Source organism: Drosophila nasuta, chromosome 3, assembly GCF_023558535.2.
Source record: "Drosophila nasuta strain 15112-1781.00 chromosome 3, ASM2355853v1, whole genome shotgun sequence".
Lineage (NCBI taxonomy): Eukaryota > Metazoa > Arthropoda > Insecta > Diptera > Drosophilidae > Drosophila > Drosophila nasuta.
In genome coordinates this window covers 9,411,467-9,432,210 of record NC_083457.1, presented here as the reverse complement: position 1 = coordinate 9,432,210, position 20,744 = coordinate 9,411,467, and the positions used below count along the sequence as shown (strand labels likewise).

Sequence of the window (20,744 nt, the reverse complement as noted above, 5' to 3'; positions counted from 1 at the left end):
CGGTTGAGAAAATACGTATCATTAAAACCAGAGAACTAACTAAATTGATTGCGATTATTTCTGCGACGAACAAAAACTCCACTAAAAATGCGAAAATACTAATCAATTATTTGTATACGTTTTATTTGCAGGTATGTTGATAATGGAAGCAAATCATAAAATTACTTTTTTTCTGCCATTTTGTGTGTAAGTAAACTATTCAAATTACTAATAACTATTAGCGTTTTTATGCTTTCCACTCGTCTGCATTCACAAATAATCCGAACATTGAATTGCCAACAAAAAACACAGTTAACACAAGCATTTGGTTGGCAATTTAAATATATATCTATAACAGGCGATATATATACATATATATATATATATGGGCGGTAGACATGACTGTTCACACCACAATGCAGGAAATCCAACACTAATAAAACCTAATGGCACCGACTTCTCCCACACTCTTTCTCTCTCTCTCTCTCTCTCTCTTTGTGTTTTCTCTCCGCTCGAGTAATTTATTTGCAAGAGCGAAAAAAAGCAAATTTCATGTAAATTAATTTTTTTCATTTTCTTCTTATGATAATTTTGTTTTTTATTATCTTTTTTGCGGCCGCCGCATTTTGAGACACGACTCGTTTTATCTGGACCCTCAGGCCGAAGGCAGCAAAACGAACGAACGAAGTTTATTAAAGTACATTTTGTCGAGGATTTTTGACTTTGTGTCATTTATGCGCCAAATTTATCACCTTTTTTTTAGGGAGGCTGTGCCTTGTGCCAAGGCGTTGATTTCATTACGATGGGAATGGAGAAATGAAGAAAATGTTTTAGGGGGGTCACTTTAGAGATTTGCTTGGTCAGCGATTAAAGCAAATTGTTGGGCCTGGGTCATTAGTGAGGGATTCGCTTTCTCTCTTGTTGTGCAATTTGTGCTTATCTTTAATTTTGTTTTTTTTTCCCTCGTTGCGAAAAAATGAAAAGTGCGTTCTCAGCTAATAGGTTGAGCTGCAAGTTATGCTTCAACTTGTTTTTTGGTAGCAGAAATCGCGCCTAATCGCAATTGAAATTGAAGCATGCTTTCGTTATTTAAAGATACAAATTAAGAAAACCTGTCACAATAATTCCCCTGCTAAAGTTTACAACCACCGAACCGAAGCGTGTTCTACTATTCTGCTGGGATGATGTTCTTTAATTTCGACAAAGCCAAAACCGTAACAAATCGCATTTAAATTTTACCTGCCCCAGTTGACAATGGCAAGAAGGAAGACAGAGAGAGAGGGGAGGGGCAGAAGTCAGCACTACAATAACAACAGAAAGCAGAACAAGAACAACAATCACCACCAAAAAAGGATGCGATAATTTATAGCGTTTCATTTGCTGCTGTTTCTGAATTCTAATTTAAATTTTCCACCGTGGCAATAATAAAATTCGGCAAGGGGCGCGAGGATGAGGTCGAGGAAGAGGAAGAGGAAGAGGACGAGGACGAGGACGAGGCCTGCTGCAGCGGCAATAAAAAATACTTGCGCAGATATACATAAGTATTTTTATTTATGCTTCTTAATTTGTAGAGCATGCAGAACAACAACTACTATACAAGTCGAGCCCACCTCATAGAGTCCTTTTGTCCTTGCATTTGTGTGTTGTCACCAAGTGCAATTGCCCCTTACGAGCATTTTTCAAATGTTTTACACAGAAAATGTTGTGTTGTGCTTTTTGTTGCGTACAATTAGTTTGGCAGCTACAACAACAACAACAACAACAGCGACTGCAGGCATAAAACAAAGCGAATGACAATTTGAAAAGGACAACCAGGAACGACAACGACAACGACATCGTCAACAAGGACGAGAACGTGGCAAAAACGTCCCCTGGCTGCAAAGGTGACTTTTTAGTACCTTTTGTGTAGTTGTTGTTGCTGTTGCTGGTTTGTCGCACACACACACACACACTCATAGAGGGAATCACATCCATAACACACACAAGTGTAAGGGTTAATGGGCAAAACTCTGTCTCATTCCTTTCGCTCAGTTGAAAACTGCATTGCGCTCTTGTTGCTGCTTTGTCATGAATTTGTAGTGTTTTTTTTTCTTCTGTTTTTTATCCACTTTAATTGTTCAAATTATTGCATGCAACAACAAAAAGCAGCGAAATGATATGAATAATAAAGGCAGAATAAAAAAAAGAAATGGCAACTGTTAAAAGTTGGCGAGCTGCACTCGTCCTGCAAGTGCTTCTCACATGTGTCAGCAATAAAAACCAAGAACAGAACAGAACTGAACTGAACAGAAGAGAAGAGAACAGCGCAGAGTTCATTGTTCATTGCATTTTAATAGTCAGGAGTGCAACAAAATGTTGACTATCATCAAAATGATACGAGTAATTGCGGATTATTTGTGTCGTGCTGTAAAGCAGCGAATACACAATTGCTTCAGACTCCCTTAGATGAATAAATATATTGCACAAATATGAAGTGGGGAGATTCTCAAAATGATGATAAAAAATCGTTGATTGATATGGATTATTTCTGACTACGAGCTTCCAAAATATCATAAGCAAAAAGTATGAAAATATAAATATAAGAATAGTGAGACAATTTAGTATATTTAGTACTCTATAGTATATTTTGAACGTAGTACCAATTAAATAATCCAAATATTGCATTCGTTAATGTTAGTATTTTAGTAATATATTCATTTGGTATATTTTCAAATTATCACCGCAATATTTCTCTTTTTTTTAAAAAAGTGTAGCGGATATCTCACAGTCGAACACACTTGACTGTAGCTTTCTTACTTGTTGTACTGTCATATTAATAAATGTATTCAGTTAATGAATACAATACCCAAAGTAAAAGTCTCACAGTAACAAAATTCGTCCGCAAAAAATATTCTTTACAAAAGTTCCTATTACTATTTTGTTAAATTAAGGAATGGCTATTCCAAAGAAGCATTTATTTAATGACTACCGATAAAGGTGAATATAAATATTGGGCTTTTTTAAATTTGCAACTGTTTATATAAAATACTTCCATTTCTAAAGAGCAGGTCTTCTCTAAAAATACTCTTCAATACATTTACTAGTCAATTCAAAAAAACTTAAATAACATTTAAGTCATTGATTTAAATAGTATTTTTGTGTAATCAGATTACTAAATATGTTTAACTGAAATGTAAAAAGATGCTAATAAATTTAAAATATAAACCCTTTTATGGAAACACTTTAAATTCTTAAAAGCAGATCATTTCTATAAATAGTCTTGAATACATTTATTACGGTCTAATAATGTTAACTCTAATTTTAATGCTCATTTCACACAGAAGCAACACTCGGAGAATTCGCAGAGCAAAGGTGAATTCCCCATGTGCAACAATTCAGTGCTAATGATTAGTACTAAGTGTATGCGATTACTTTTGTGATAACGAACAGAATAGTATTCAGTTGTGTTCACAACAGCCATACACTCATTGCAAACGAGTATGAGTGCACCCGTCTCTCACCTCTCTAATGAGAATTTCAATTGTTAAAGTTGCCGTTGTTATCGATGCTTACGAGTGCTGTGCTCGGACTAGCTTTATGCTCGCTTGGGTACTCAAACAATTGTAAAACTAATATAAAAAAGCAACTTTTCTAATCATCCTGCTGCTAAAACACGCACACATTCGCATTGAATGGGAACTGTGAAAGAGGGAGGGGGAAGAGTGAAAGAGAGCGAGAGAGTGAGAGAGAGGGAGAGGGAGGAAAGTGAGCGTTGTGTTGGCCGTGTTAGTAAGTTTATTAAAATTATGTCCTGCAGATATTTGCAGACAGAGCTGAAGAAGGTGTCGTCGACTAATGTCCAAGTTAACAATTCAGGTGTTGCTGTTGGAGGATTGAGAAGAAGATGAAGAGAAGAGGGAGATAAAAGGCAGTCAGGGCAAACATAAACTGAAAGCTCTAATGGAAATTTGAATAAGAGTGGCGGACAGACAGGCATTAGGATTGAGTTGAGCTTAGAATGGCATTGGAAGATGGAGACAAAGATGGAGATGGAGATGGAGATGTGGAGGCCAGTTGGGGATCGGCTCGAAGAGCGTCAACTTGACAAATCAGTGTGGAATGGGAGGCGAGGCATATAGTAGTGTGTCTGTGTGTTGCATGTGGCATGCAAATGAAAATGCATTTATTTATAAAGCAAACGACAAAAGTGCCAAGTGCCAGCAGAAGCGAAAGAGAGCGAACTAGAGAAGTGAAGTAAGCAAGTCCGTGTCGAGCAACAGGATGTATCTGTATCTTTTCTATCTGTAAATGTATCTTTATCCGTATCGCTACATGGCAGGCATGGCGCAGCATGCAAAGCAGCTTCACAGTGCACCGAGTACCGAGCACCGAGCACTGAGCACTGAGCACTTGTGTCTGCTGTCTAACTACCTATTGGCTGTGCACACACACGGATATCCATCCTCATGCCACATGCCACATAGCAAATGCCGCCGGCCGCATGCCGCATGTTACACGCCACACACACACACACACTCTCGAACTCAAACTCCCAATCTTCTTGTAGCTGTTGGCAATTTTATTGACAAGCATTCGTGGAGGCGGCGTGGTCGCTAACCCCTTCTCCCTCTCACACTCTCCTTCTCTCTCTCTCGCTCTCTCTGCTGCTTCTCTCACACTCTTTTCGTGGCTACTCTTGTTGAGGGAGAAAGGGATTGGCAGAGGAAGTTGGTTGCATTTTGTGACAATGTTTATTTAGATTTTGCTTTGCTGCCAATTGCTGACATTGCAATTTCTATTCCTGGCGCACACAGTCCAATGAACACACACACACACACACATAGACAGTCACCCACACATTCACACACACATGTTCACATTGAATTGTGCTGCGTTTGCGTTGCGCAGCATTGCATTCCATTTAAGCCACTGTGCATCTCTGTAGCTGTGTATCTATATCCACTGCAACAGTATCTGCAGCTGCAACTGTATTTGTATCTGTATCTGTATCTACAACTGTATCTGTATTTGTATCTGTATCTGTATCTGTTGTCTGTTGTCTCTCTATAGCCTTCAACTAGAACTGCAATTGCATCTGTTTCGTTGGCTCGTTTTGTTTTTGCGGTCATGCGTTGTACTTTTCGGCATTTTAATTTCAAATTGTCAATTGGATTTAAGTACACTCGACAGCAACACGACCACAGATGCAAATGGCAATGGGGAGTTCCCGGTTGCCAGTTGAGAGTTGAGAGTTGGGCCAAGTGTCAGTCTGTCTCTCGATTTTGGCTAAACAAGCATTCTTGTTGTTTTTATATGTTCATGTTTCGCTTTCACACTGCTGCTGCTGCCTCTGCTGTTTGCTGCTCTGATTGTCTTCATCGCTCCCAAAACGCAAATTGTTGGCAAATTTTGTGCCTATTATGATCAAGAGAAAAGAATTCCTTCGGTTTTGGCTTTTATTGCCCCCAACAAACATTTACTTGGCCATAAAATTTGATTTTAAAATGTGCCAAAAGTGCTTTAAATGTGACAAAATTTGATTGTGGCCTTACTGCCACAGCTAGAGCACATTCTGGCGATGGCATTTTGATTGCCAGGCGCCTCTGAGACACACATGAAGCACATTACAAGCATGTTGCATCAGCTTACTGAGATTTTCCACGCCAATTGTTAAGGGACAGCCCCCAATGGAAATTACGCTCTGCTCTGCTCTGCTCAGCAGCTGCCTGACAATTTAATGCACAGTCGAAAAAGCATTCAATGTAGAATATACACTTCGTAAAGTTGTTGCTCTGTAACAAAATTTCAATTAACTTAATATTATTTGGATTACGGATCCATTGCACAAAACATTTACGCCATAAACTAAACAAAAACCCATAAATTGTTCACTACAAATGTTGCAACACATTTCGTCCAATACAAATTGGCCGAACCAATTGAAAATGCCAATGGCAAAAACTATGGAACATTTCGCCTCCTCGAAATTCTAATGGCTGCATAATGGAACCATAATTTCTAAACACATGCACATTCTATACATTTGGGGTACACACATTGGATGGATACGTGTGTAAACAATGATAACTGGCAAACTCAAAGCATTTGATAGACAATTCAGTGATTGGTGCATCTGTTAGCCTTTACCCAACTTTTGAGGGTCCTACGGCCGTTAGCCTAGGCTGAGCTCAGTTCGTCTGCGGCTCCTGTGGCAACCATTCAACCATTCAATGTGTGAATACTCACTATTCACAATTCACCATTCAGTATTCACCATTTACCATTTACACATTGCGAATGCATTTGCCGCATTATCGGTCTGTGAGTTCGCTCTCTGTCCGATTGGTCCAATTTCTATTCGACGACTTTATTGCAATTACTCGCACCAAAAATATTTTTCTGATTTTCATTTGTTGGCGCTCTTGCTTCTCGTGCCTTTTGTAATTGCTCTGTTGTGCCGATAATCAGCCAGAGGCAAAAATCAGAGTAACCAGTCTGTTGCATTTCAAACAGCCAATTGTTGACTCTACTATTTGCAATTAGTGTCAGTTATCAAGTAGCTTCTATTTTGATTTGCATAATATTCAATACTTTTTGTTTGTTGGTTATTTTAAGAATAGCATCAACATCAGAAGCTAAAGTTTTGCCTTATTAATATATAAATTTATATAGCAAATCTGATATATTCCCTTTAAAGAATGCCTATTTTACAGTATTAGATGGTAGTTACTTATATTGAAGGATATTATAATTTCATATATCCGATACGATATAGCCATGGCCGTTTTTCAGTCCGTCTATCTCTCTATCTTTCCGTCTGTCCGTATGAACAACTAGATTTTCGAGACTATAAAAGCTTTCATTCTTGTTTTATTTGAGCCTCTACCCAATATAATATCATGTTTATGCAGATAATTTCATAATCTACTTCTAATGTCCATTCTTAAAGCTACAAATCTATTTCATTTCATTGCTAATCATTCAATATATATGTTCAACCTCTGAAAATAAGACATATAAACTTCTACATTATTATAGACATTTAATATAAGTGAATTTGTTTGCTTTCTTTAAAAATTCTGCATAATAAACTTATTTTTATAGAGGTTCATTGTTCAAGCCTCATATACGCACCACAAATATACCACATTTCTTTTTCTTCATATTACAAAAGTAGTTTAATAAGTCTTTAGGTTGGGCTTAAGCTCTCCACCCTCGAGGAGAACAATATACATACATGCGAACCCGAAATTGCACTCATTATAAATGCCAAGCGCATGCTAAACAGCTGACGCCTTACGGTAGAAAATGCTGGAGAGCTGAAAAGTGGGTAACGAAATCGCATTATAAAGGTTTACAGGGCGAGCGAACGAACCCCTTGAAAAATTGTGCAAAATATGCGCACTAGAATTGATGCCCCTCTGTTGCCTCCTTGGCTGTTGCTGTAGCTGTTGCTATTGCTTGCCACGCAATTTGAAAACTTGCCAAAAGGCAGAGGCGAGGACAACAACAAGGAAGGATATTTTGCAAACAAATAATAAAAATCCAATTTTACATTTAATCACGCGCTCAGTCAAACAAAAAATACAAAAAAATAAGAGAGATGAGAGGGAAGAGCAAAAAGGGCAGAAATAAACTTTCGAAGCAAGCGCCTGCTGTCGCCTGCTTGAACATCACAGCCTGGCATCCCTTTTGGCACAATCTCTCGCTATCACCCTCTTTCAGACTTCCCCCTGCCCAGATGTCGTTGGCGTTGTTCGAGGATCAAGGCTCAAGACTCAAGGTGACTCAAGTATTTTGCTTAATTTATTGCATTTTCTACGCTGAAATGCGCAAAAACTTTGAACAGCACTCGCTGAAAATTAGGCTGCTCGACATGACCCCGCCCCCTTTTCACCTCTTGGCGAACAGTGAATAAAATGTCATTATAAATTTAAAAAGCGTGTTAAATGCGCCTGCCAGAATGCCAAAAGGGGTGCACTTCCCCCTGCCCCTGTCCCTTCTCTCTTCCCTACCTCCAGCGCGACACAAATAAATTTCATTTTTCATCATTGCAATTTTTGCGCGTAATTTTTCGTACACGTCGCACATAATTCATTCGTCGTCTCAGTCGCATTCTGCATCCTTCGTCCTTCGTTGTTCGTCCTGCGTCCTGTGCGACACATGGATTAAGTGCCGTGAAATGTTTCCAGGCGCAACATCCCTGCAAGTTCTTTCTCTCTCTTCCTCCTCAGCATTCTTCTAACACCATTGAAAAATTAACATTGAAGTGCTTTGTGTCTGTGTCTGTGCTATGTGAGTTTGGCCTTTGATTCGCATATCCTGGGTGTCATATATGCTTCCCCTGCTGGCTGGGAATTTCGCACTTGTTTCCCATTAGGCTTTTGATATATATCTTACACTTTCTTTGGAAATTAAAGCTGCTTATAAGATATCATTTGCAATTTTAAGAAGCCTCTCTAAGTGCATCAGGCATCAAGTATTTGTGCCTGGTTGTGTCCATGACTTTGGTTATCCTTTTGGCAAAAATGTCATCAACAACTGTGTCGCTGTCTTCGCTTCCTTCATTCTGACTGATTTTGACGGACGCAACCAAAAAATCATGACGCATATGATAATGAAAATGATTGCACTGCTGACGAAGACGAAGACGACAACGAAGACGAAGACCAGCTGCGGCTGCCTTCAAGATGCTGATGCTGATGCTGATGACAACTGTCTTGAAAGAGATGGTAAAGGGAAGGGGAGGGAACAGTCAGCCAAGCGAGAAACAGAGAGAAACATGTGTGACGACGACAATGGCCAGGAGGAGCCAACGAGACATGAATGTTGCTTTTTACTGTCCCAGATTACTCTTGTTGTTCCTGTTGTTGTGTATGACAATCTGCCTCCTCCCCCCGCGCCAGCGTCTGTGTTTGTCTCAGTGACAGTTGTACAAGAAATACAAATTTGCAAAATAAGCAGAGGGCGTTGTGCAGCACTGTGGGATAAATGGCGACATGCTCAGGGAAGTGTCAACTGATTGCGCTGAGCTAGGCAGGCGTAAAAAAAAGCCGCCGTCGAAGGGAGCAGACAGACAACAGACAGGAGACAGGAGACAGGAGACATCGCAGCCCCTGCGAACCTGCACGTGACGTATACGCCTCGTTGTGCGTGTGACGCGCGACAAATGACGAACAAGTTGTGGAATCTATGGGCTATGGCCTTTCTCACTCTCTCTCTCTCTCTGCTGACAATAAAACACAATAAAATAAAATTATGAATAAATAATACGCAAAGTAGCGACGCCATCACAAATCGCTACAAAAAACGCGTCATCTGTTTATGATTTATATATTTTTTAATATATATAGAACACAGCAGACACAATAGCCCGCAGTGACGAGCGAGAGCGAGAGATTTTTGTTGTTCACGCGCCGAAACAAAATCAGTGACCATTAGAGCAGCATTTGTTTGCCACCAGATTGAATTCAGTTTCGTTTTTCTCGTTTGACTTTGCTTGTTCCATTTTTTTTTTCTGGCTGTGCCTTTTTTTCTGTAATTTTAATTAATTTCTCGCTATTTCCGTTCTATCTCTTTCCCTGTCTCTTGGCTTGGCACCTTTTGAAAAGGATTCTCGCCCGGACAGCAAAATTTCTCATTAGCAGCTGTGCGCTGTGTGTGTGTGTGTGAAAAAGGCAAAAGAAAACACACTGAAAATTTTTGGCTCTAATGAAATGTTTGCTCGACACTTGTGACATTCGCGCATCCGTTTGCAGCATTCGAGCAGCTGTCGACCATGCTCTTCTCTCTGCTCTGCTCCGCTCTGGCCGGAAGTGCCGCAAAATGAAGCGCATTCTGTTCAGCTAGCTAGTCGACTTCCGGCCAGAGCTGAAACTTTGCCTTGATTAGTGTTAATTAGATTTCACCTGCCAAATTCAACAACGAAGCCAACAACAACGAAATAGAAAAAAAAACTAATTGCAAACCAGGAAGAAATCTCTCAGCTTTATTGACTTTATTCGATAACTCGCTTTCGCTACTTTCTGCTCCCCTCCTCCGCCATCACCTCGGCCATCCATTGCGTATACGAATTGATTCTCGTATAGACCAAAGGTGTGTTTGATTCGCATCCCAGCTGATTGCCGAACGAGGCAATGCCAAGCAACACTGTTGGCTTCAACATCACAAGTGGACTGCCCGAGTCGAGGCGGCAACTTTTCTCCATATTCGGCAGCTGGGCGCACATCATTCCTGACTTGAATCGTTCGCCATAGCCACTCTTGATGCAGTCTTTATTACCGATTATCTGAATTTGTGTCGAATGCAATATTTGCATCAACTCCTTGTTATCCTTATGCTGTCCCCAGCCTGCTGAATATGCCCAGACATCCCGGAACATCGATCGAGTCTTGGGCAAAGCCACAGCTTTCACCTTCTTTGAGTATGTGATGAATGGCACTTTGATTAGTACAATATCATGATGATACCACTTGTTAAAGTCAAAGCGTGGATAAAACGAAGCATTCGAAACTGAAACATGGTAACTTGGCTCCAGTCGATTCGCAGCTCCATAACTGATCTTCACAGAACTCGAGGGATTTGTGCAAGAGGCAACAGTGACAATCCATTCATGATCGATAATCGAACCCACGCAGAACCATGTGGTATTTTTGCCACTAAATTCGAGGGTCACAATGTAGGGACTTCGTTCTGATGTATCCTCGAAACCGGTGGAAAAGTCCAAGAAACTTTTCGCCTGCTGCGACATAAGACGCACAAGCTTCGGCTTCAGTACTTGGGTTTTATTGCCGAAAACTGTCGACAAACAAAACAGTAGCTGTAGAAATATAACACACTTTGTATACGTTTGCATTGCAACTTATTATCAATCGATATGTGTACTTGCTACAGTTCGACTTCACTGGTAACTGAGAGTACATCGAGTTCTGCTTCTTGTAGTGACCAAAGCAAATCAATAAATATTTTAATTTTCCAGCTGGTTTGCAATTCGCATATGGTTTAGCTTCATTAAAAAACAATTTAATATGGTATTTTACTTTATATTAAGTAGCTTTGAATTGGTTATCTACTCTATTCAATTGGAGTGCTGTGGAAACTAGACAAGTGACAGTTGTGTTCATTCTGGTAGAAAAAGTGTTTTAAGCTGATTCATTTAATGTTTTAAATGAAAAGTACAAGAGATAGCTTGATCTATCAAAGGTTGTCAAAACAAAAATCATTAAAAATCAGTTTAGTAATTTTTTTTTAGTTCAATACAGCAATAAAGTCGAAAAAATCGACATAACCCACGACATAAATACAATAATAATTGATTTCTTAAAATTTGGCTGACAATCTGATATATTTTGTGCTTTAGTATATTTTTAATTTAGTACAAAAAGGACATACCATGTATAATTTCGGTATATTTTAGTATTTTTGCGGAATCGGATATCCCGAAGTCGATCACACTTGACTGTGGCTTTCATTCCTGTTAAGAATTTCTTTTCCACAAACATTACGATTCAATCCATAAAATTGAATACCTTATCTATGTTATATCCCTGCAAAAATTGTTAAAAATACCATGAATTCAATATAAAACGAAACTTGAAATTGACAAATGCTTAACCACAAACGTATGAAACAAAATATGAAAATATCACAAAGATGTTGTTGTTATATGAAACACATTCGCACTTTGAGAAACTGAAAATGGAATGCAAATACGAGCAGCAGAGTATCGACAAATAAAAATAACAAGAGAAAAAACACATATGAGTATGAACACTTGTGGCCGACGTGATCGGAGGGAAGTGAAAAACCCAAAAGAAAAAGAAAAGCTGGGCGAGAAAACAATTTGTGCAGCTGTTAAGCAAAAATGATGAGCTTCAAATTAAATTTGACTGCATTTTACAGCACATTTTCCGACTGGGCTTTTATGGTTTATGAAGTGTTGGGAAAATATCATAAGGATATGAGCCAAAATAAAGCGAAACAAAGCGAAAATATACAAAAAAAAGATAATAATAAAAGAACGAAGCAAGAACATCCGAAGCGGCCAAGGCTTGGCTTTACTTTGGTTTGGTTTGGTTTGGTTTTATTTGGTGGCACAGCCCTTTTTCTTTTCGATGGGAGGCTGCTGAATCAGCATCAGCAGCAGCAGCAGCAGGCGATGCTGGCAACGTGTGGCAACAACGGATGAAAGAGGCAGCCAAAAGTGCCACTATTTGGGTTTTGGCCGCTTGGATTGAAGCAGGATTCAGCATTGGGGATTGAAGTGAGGAGAAAGCGAAGTGTTCACTCCTGGCCACTTGTAACAACATGCAAAAGGATTTTCGTCGATTTTCGAGTGCTTCTCGCTATGTGCTCCACATGTGCCCTTCTCTTCCTTTCGCTGCTGCCCATTTTATTTTTCTTTTGGCCAACCATTTGGCGCTTCTGTTGTTTTATATGTCGTTCTCTGCACTACAGTTCAGTGCAGCAGCAGTGTAGTGTTCAGTGTTCAGTGTCATTTATTGTTTTGGCGTCAGTTGTTGCACTTTTCTTTTTTTTTCCCCCACTTCCAACTTCCGACTTGCCAATTGCGCGTACTAAGCATTTTCGGCAGCCAAAAGAAACTATCTCTAGTCAACCTGCTGCGAATGCCATTTTCACTGGGCCAGCTGTCTTTATTTCAAGTTTAAATTCTGCTTTATTTGCTACTGCATTCTTTATACCAGCTACACATCGGGTAGAATGGTATTATAACTTTGTGACTGCAGAAAATATATTTATATATTTAATATAAGAATAAAAGAGGTATCTCCAACCCTATAAATTAGTTGCTTTGTTTGACATTCTTGTATATTTTGCACTCTATGTTATTTTTTGAATGTAGTACTATATCAATATACCAAATAGACTCTTTAGTATAATTTTAGCATATTTTCAGGTATATTAATTATTTACTTTTACTGGCAGTCTGGTATATTTTGTACTGTATGATATTTTTAAAATGCAGTACTATATCGATATACCAAATATATCTTATAGTATACTTTTAATATTAAGCGGTATATTAATTCGGTATATTTTAAACGTAAATACCCACTATTTTGCTGCTAACGAAATGTCTAGTGAGTATCTCACAGTTGAGCACACTCGACTGTCGCTTTCTTATTTGTTTTCAGCATAAATCTATGCAATCCATGTCATAAATTAAGCAAACTGACAAATCAAATTCCTATCAATGTGTGTACACAACTTTTCAAGGGCTAAAACAACAAGCGAAGAGCACAAAGCATGCAACAATAAATCCGCATGAAATCCTCAAACAATTACATGCATATATGAGAGTTAAGCCATAAAAAAAGCCAAATGGGCAAAAGAGTCAAATTGCAAGCGCAGCAAAGCAAAGAATCGCACAATTAACAAAACGACGAACGAGGCAAAAGCCAAAAGAGAAAGATAAAATGGGAGTGGGAAAGATTGCTGACTGAATCCTTTTGCTCCATACTTCATTTTATTTGATTTTGATATGCAGCTTATGGCAGAGGAAGCAAAAGAATGAGAGAAAGACTTTTTTACGACACACACAAGTGTCTTTAAAATAAGCGAGAGGGGGAAAAAATGTAAGGGAAGAGCAACCGCAACTTGGCTTAAGCTGGCTCTTATGGCACACATCGAAAGTATGCCTCAATAATTTGGAAGCCTCTTGGCCGAGTTGTCCAATTTGCCTGCGTACTTCACACGTCAGCCAATTTTTTCACTTTCACAGCAAAATTTCCCCAGCTTTCTCTTCTCTCTTTTCCTCTATCAACATCTTTTCGGTGCTATTTATTTCCTTTTTTTTTTTTTTGGTTGCGGCAAAATATTTTATATGCAATGCATTGCCATGGCCTAGGCAAAGCCCGACTCCGACTGCTAGTTTTATTGCCAGTGCAGATGATGGGCAGCAGCTGGACCGCAAAGCCGAAGCCAGAGCGAAGCCAAGCGCAGCCTCAGTGTCCATTGTGGGTTTTTACCCCGTTTTATGTGCTCACAGAGCGCGTGCTGCTTCAGCGGCTGCTGACGATGTTGATTGGACGTCGGCGTTTTTGCCCAGTAGACCACTTCACTAACAGCTTTGAGTGTCCTCCCAGCATGTGCGAGTGTGTGTGTGTGTGTTTAGCATCTTGAACATGACGCTATAAACTGGACAGTCGGACATATGGACAACAAGACAGTAGGAGATGATGTGGCGGCGCTTCTGTTGCTGCAGCAGAAACTGAAAGAAATACAAAATACGAGTACAACACGAAAAACAAATGCAGCATGCTTCTGAGCGCCACGGGTCGTAATATTTCTTCATTTCCTTTGGCACGTGCACATTGCAATTTCGTTATTACATGCAGCACAGCTTGATATTTTTTTTGGGAGGCTCTATGGACATAAGAATATATCGAAGTGAGTTGACTGACTGCACTACAAACACATTGCCCAAGTGGTAGGCACACTTTTGTGTGTGAATAAATTAAGTGCTTCAAAATAAAAGATTTTTAAGAAATAAATCGTTTATATTCACAAAAATTTGAATATAAAATATTAAAGGCAGTTAATAAAATGTTATGCTGTTAGTTAAATTTAGATGGTTCTACTTTACTCTTATCAAAGACATTAAAAAACAAGTAAGAAAGCTATAGTCGAGTGTGCTCGACTGTGAGATACCCGCTACCCATTTTTAATAAAGGCAAAATATTGCGGTATCATTTTCAAGATATACCGAATATACTGCAAAAATACTAAAAATATACAAAATGGTATATTTGGTATATCGATATAGTACACAATTTTTATCTGATCGTAACCAAATTTTCAGGAATCATAACTACTATAGTAATTATTGTATACACCAAAATTCTAGCTTTAAAATTAGGCTTGTTATTCGATTTTTTTGATTTGCGGGGGCGGAAGTGGGCGTGGCAAAAATTTGAAACAAACTTGATCTGCGTGCAAACATAAAAAATGCTATCAAAAAAAAATTATAGCTCTATCTCTTATAGTCTCTGAGATCCAGTGTTTCATACGGACAGACGGACAGACACACAGACACACAGACACACAGACGGACAGACGGACATGGCTATATCGTCTCGGCTGTTGACGCTGATCAAGAATATATATACTTTATAGGGTCGGAGATGACTCCTTCTGCCTGTTACATACATTTCCTGCCGGCACAAAGTTATAATACCCTTCTACCCTATGGGTAGCGGGTATAATTATGATTGAAATATATTTAGCTAATTTTATCTAACAAGTTTTCTATGCAGACCAAAGTTCATGTCTGCCTTGCGTAATTCAATGAAATGATAATGACAGTTACACCGTAAAATAATTCAATTGCTTCGATAACTTTGAGATCTATTAAAGGGGATAAATATATTGACCTAATTTTACCTAAAGAATTTGTATTCCAAGAAATTGGAATTTGGAAAGGCTTACTATATCTGTTTTTTTTTTATTTACAGACATTCTTAGCTATAAAAAACGAAGCTACATTGTTTTTTTGATAATAAACTTGAATATCAAACTGATTCTTATTTCCTGGGTTAAGTTAATGTAGTCTTTGTGCTAGTAATTCAATTTAAAAGGTAAACATTAATTAGAAATTGATCTACATTTTCTTAAGTTAACTTAAACATCTGAAGTGTTCTGTTTACTTTCCTTGAACTGGAGTTTGTGTAATTATCGAGCTTGTAATTCAATTCAATTCGTAATCATTAATTAGTAGTTGCTGTTATCAATTTTAAGGTGGTTTTTCGACACGCATTTTAGCATTTGTTTTCAAGCATTACGAGAAGTGCGAGCAACTGTTGCTGAACTGAAATGAAAAGAGTAATCGCATTGCTGCTGGACACAACGGCGGCAGCTCATTTTCACACGCTCTCTCTCTCTGTATTTCTGTCTCTAGTGACGGACGGAGCGGTGCCCAGTTTCACCTCATCATGGTCTAATGAGGCTAGTGTCACCCATGGCGTCAATATGTTTGTCCTGTTGCAAAAACCAAACGAGCGACTGACGGTCGATATATGGACATTACGTCTCTTTCCCTCTCACTCTCTGTCTCTCCATCTCTCTCTTCGTCTCTACTACGCTTGGGACTGTAATACCAAACGTTGGCAGCTGTTGACCCAAACGCGTAACCAATTTTGGCAGGCGCCTGCAATGTGACATTGCCCGGCGGCCACTTCGACGCTGGATGCTGCTGCACTTCATCATTACCCGGTCGTTATCGCTTTTTTGAATTTAAATGATGGCCTCGCTGCATATGCGTGTGTGTATGTGTGTCACTCCCTGTATGTGCGTGTGGCAAAGAGGCAAATGCGCGACTGATTTGAAATTTGCGTCCAACACGTACTCTACCAAAATTTACTCCAGTCGCAATTGCTTCACGTCCTTACCCAACTTCCCTTTCTCCCTTCTCTCTCTCTCTCTCTCTCTCTCTCTCTCCCTATCACCCGCTGCTAGCGTCCTTTTCGGTCTGATTGTCAATGTCGGTTCCATTGGAGCAAAAAATACAGTAGCCGAACCCCAACTCGAAATGCTCTGGGGCTTTTTATCACACATACGACTCGTGTACCGTGCGGTCTCATGCATATATTTGCTGCCGCCTCCTTCTCCGCTGCTCCGCTGTCCGGTCGTGCAACCATCGCGCAAATGCTCATTAAAATACGCGAAAATGTTGTAGGCGAAATGTTTTCGGTTTGCCTTTGAAATGTCATTTTCCGATGCCGCAGGTTGCCTACTCCATTTTTGCAGTCAGTTTCCCTACCTCACACTCTTTCACCCCTCTCTGTCAGTTTCTATGCGATCGAAACAGGAAATAAATCTAGAGTATACGTATATTTGTGTACACTGCCTTGGTTTACTTACGATAAGGCATACGAATTGTGTTTACTGAAATGGAATTGAATTTCACTTTAAATTGTGTAGAAATTCAACTAGTTTAAGTCATACGAAGATACTTTAAAATGAATTAACTTTTTTCATTTATAAACAGTTTCAGTTTTCATTGAAGCTAAGATAAAGTAAGCTTTGATATCTGGTTTTTATCCATTTTTCAAAATTTAATATAAGTTAAAAAAACGTTCAAAATTTGTATCCATAGAAGACAGTTTTAAGCTTATAATATCTTTTGCAACTAAAGTTTTGTTTGTAAAATATATAAATGTTTATGCGATAGGTCAAAGCTTAAAGATAGTCATATTGAATTTATGGATTTTTTCTTATAAAAATGAAGTCAAAAGTCTTATTGATTGCATTGACTTTCCTTTATTAAAATTAAATATAAACAGAAAAAGGCAAAAAAGCAAATATTGGAAGTTTTTAAAGTTATTTTATAACTAAAACAACATTTGGATTCATATAAAAACATTTTTTTTAATACATTTCATTACGAATTATTTTGTAAAATTTATCAATTTGCTTTGGTCTTTGGCTAAAAGAGAGATTCAGTTTCATCTTATGTGTTCACTTCAATCGCAGTGAAATCAGAAACAAAATTAAAGTTAAAAAAATGAAGAGAAACATTTTCAGCCAAACTATATTATAAAATTGATTTATTACAACTATATTTCGTAAAATATATTAATTTACTTTGTCCTCTCGCTTGAAGTGAAATTCATATTGAATTTATGTATTCCATTTTATGAAAACACAGCAAGGTGCAGAAAAATAAAAATAAATAATATATGGAAGCTCTCAAAATACATTTGAGCTCATTCAATATTTTAAAATTGATTTCAATATATTAAAATCATGTCTTTTAACATATTTTAATTTGCTTTTTCCTTTCGCTTGAATACAATTAATATCACTATACTTTCAATAAAGTGAATTCGGTTCTCATGTTTGCTTTATTTTCGGCTTTCATTCATTTTTTCATTTCATTTTTGCAAACATTCAAGAACATTGCACTTTTTATAAGGCAACTCTCATTAAAGCGAAATCAGTAATATAGAAATGTATTGCTTGAACCTTTCATGATAGAAATATGTATGCATTTGCATTTATAAAGCTCTACATATTAAACTTAAGTGCTGATTTCGATGCTCGTTTGCGATATCGCTTCTAAATATTGTCGCCCAACCACAAAAGCCTTATAAAATATGCTCCAAAGCGATGCGTTTTAGCCCCATGCTGTTGTTGCTCTTCTGCTCTCGATGATAACCCGTTGATGTCATATAAATAACAGATTTAGTGGTCCCGTCCTGGTCCAGTCTAGCCAAGCCTAGGCATGTCCTGTCCTCTCCTGTGCTGGTGGCCATTTTGTTTATTTTGGACCTTTGGAGAGCGGCGCAGACAGCAGCGCAGCAGATAACGGCAGCTTTGTTCTGCGAGTCGAGTCGAGTCGAATCGTGTTGGTAGCTGGTTGCCTGTTTTTATGTGTCATAACCATGCCGTGCCGTGCCGTCGACTGCAATTGTTTGCCAACTGCGACGTCGATGATGGCGGCATTTAATAGTCGAAAGGGGAACGATGGAGGAGCAGAGACGTGAAGCAAACAATGGCATAGGCTTCATTGACTGCGTTAATTGCTGTCATTCATTTGAAAAGTCATACGCGAGATTTTTCGGGCACAAGGACAGGTTTCTCCACACTGGTCACAAACACACTCACACACGCACACGCAGATAGACATCGCACACTGGGCGCCCATTGGTCTCGAGAGCCGTTAAAACTGATGATGATGCGTTTACTCTTTCGCTTTCGTTTGGCATTGCGTTTGGGCTTTGACTTTGGCTTTGGCTACTGGAATTGTGCTTGGGATTGCAATTGGGATTGGGATTGGGATTTGAGTTGGGCTAGCATTTTTTTGGGCTTCCATAACATTTAAGAGCAACGCTCGCTTTTATGTCGCCATCGTCATCGTTGTCTGTTGCGGCAGTTTCTGCAAATCTTAATCCCCCATTGGGGAGGCAAAAAACAATCTGCGCTTTTACTTTTACTTTTACCATGTGCACAAACGACGCAATGTTTGGCTCTCAACCAATCATTTATGTCATATTATCTGCTTACTTACCCCAACTCCCAGTCCTCAATCCTCAGCATCAACCCCAACAATCCCTCGCAACTCTTGGCATATTTTACCCATTCGAATATTGCTGTTGTTGTTGCTGTTGTTGGGGGGAGGTCTACACTCCTTTTCTATTTTGCCAAATCCAATTTGGCTGCTAAGCCGAGCAAATTTTTGTGTTCGTTTATTGATTTTGCTCTTGGTCACACAGCAGTCAGCCAGCCAGCAGCCAGCAAGTGAGTCAGCTGCCCCACACACAGCAGCCACATTATTATCACTCATACGCTCCGTGCTCCGTGCAGGTCGCAAGCGGGCAAGCTGAGGGTCACCCAGCTGAACATTGCTCCCACATCGCACATTGCATTGCACATTGTGTGTGTGTGGCATTTATGTCACTTTATTTTGGGTAGCTTTTGAGCATTGCAAATGCTTTTTGTTTTCAAAGTTCAATACTTTATTTTTAGGTGCAAGCTAAATATACAATTTGTATATGATTTGCGGTTATTGATTGATAATGCTAGGAAGAATTCATGCTGCAGTTGAATGATCTAACAAACGAGATTAAAGAAACGCTTTATCACATATTCGAGAGCGTTGAATTTTTATAAATTTAAATTGTATATGTTATACTTAACAAAATTAGAATTGTACAGTTCAGATTGCGCTTAAGCGCAATGAAAAATATTTGTGCTCTAAGAATTTGTAATTTAGTAGACCTATACTAAATTACATATTCTTTCCCTACTTCCATCAAAATATTACTGATTTAACTTTAATCGCTGTGCGAAAAACCTTTACTTTTACCCGTTACCGAATTCATGAAGTTAGCTTATGAAACTGTTGCATTTGCAGAATGAAAAGTTAACTCCAGACTGTTTGTTTGTTGGTTTGTAATCAACATAAGCAAAAGTTTAATATTTCTACCTGCTGCATGTTGAAATTTTAATGTTTCTACTCAGTTGCAGTGACCTCTCCCAAGTCGGTTAACCCAGCCTCCCGCCCAACGGATGCATATGAATTCCGCTCGTGTGGTTTTCCAAATGCATTATGACCACCCCCAGCGAGCTGCAGCTCTAGCTCTAGCTCCGGCTCCATCTCCATCTCCAGCTTCAGTTCCATGGCCAGCTTGGAATGCAGCTCCAACTTGGAACAGGGATAAGCTAATCAAGGGCTATGCCAACAATTTACTTAGCCGAGGCACCGAGGGAAGCCGTGAGTTTGGGGCAATGCCTTCCATTTAGGAGTTTCCATCATGTGAGCTCTCTCTTGGTCCGTGTGAATTTCCTTGCACAGCGCTTTTGGTTCGTTTGGGGGCCTCATGCATAAACCAATTTGTTTTGCATAAGCTCAGGCGAACTGGACGCAGAAAGAACGAAGAGAGAGGAAGCGACTGAAGAGGCAGCAATTGCTGGATGACGCAGCCAACTCCGATTGCTGCAATTTTTGGCTGTCCAAAGTCCACTTTATGCATTTATGCGCCTTTGTCTGCGGTTTTTCTTTTCCAACTACTTTTTTTCTGTGCACTCACCGTCTGCGGCGCCGGGTCATTAATTTGGTAGCGAGCGCAGTCGAACTAGAGGCGGCGACCCTTGCCCAATCAGACGGGAAGTCGAACTGACCGGCTGGCTAGGTTCTTAACGGCATTTCCCTAGTGAGAAATTAGGAAATTGCATTTGCTGGCAGCACCAAGTGAACCAAAACCGAAACTCAGACACCAGACAGCAGACAGACAGATGGACAGACGGACGGACGGACGGACGGACGG

General features: G+C 39.2%; 1 protein-coding gene across 1 annotated transcript; it reads right to left on the bottom strand.

The window, feature by feature from the left end:
• Positions 1-9,976: 9,976 nt before the first annotated feature.
• Positions 9,977-16,613, bottom strand: LOC132793489 (serine protease 1-like). Its single transcript, XM_060803438.1, has 2 exons — positions 16,544-16,613; positions 9,977-10,755 (listed from the first exon to the last, which is right to left on the bottom strand). The coding sequence occupies exons 1-2, from the start codon at positions 16,611-16,613 to the stop codon at positions 9,977-9,979; spliced, it is 849 nt and encodes a 282-aa protein (XP_060659421.1).
• Positions 16,614-20,744: the final 4,131 nt, after the last annotated feature.

Coding starts and splice junctions, on each gene's coding strand:
- LOC132793489 (XM_060803438.1), bottom strand. CDS start 16,613: ATGGTTGCACGACCGGACAGCGGAGCAGCGGAGAAGGAGGCGGCAGCA. Junction 10,756..16,543: donor TATATGCATGAGACCGCACG/GTACACGAGTCG, acceptor GTTTGTCGACAG/TTTTCGGCAATAAAACCCAA.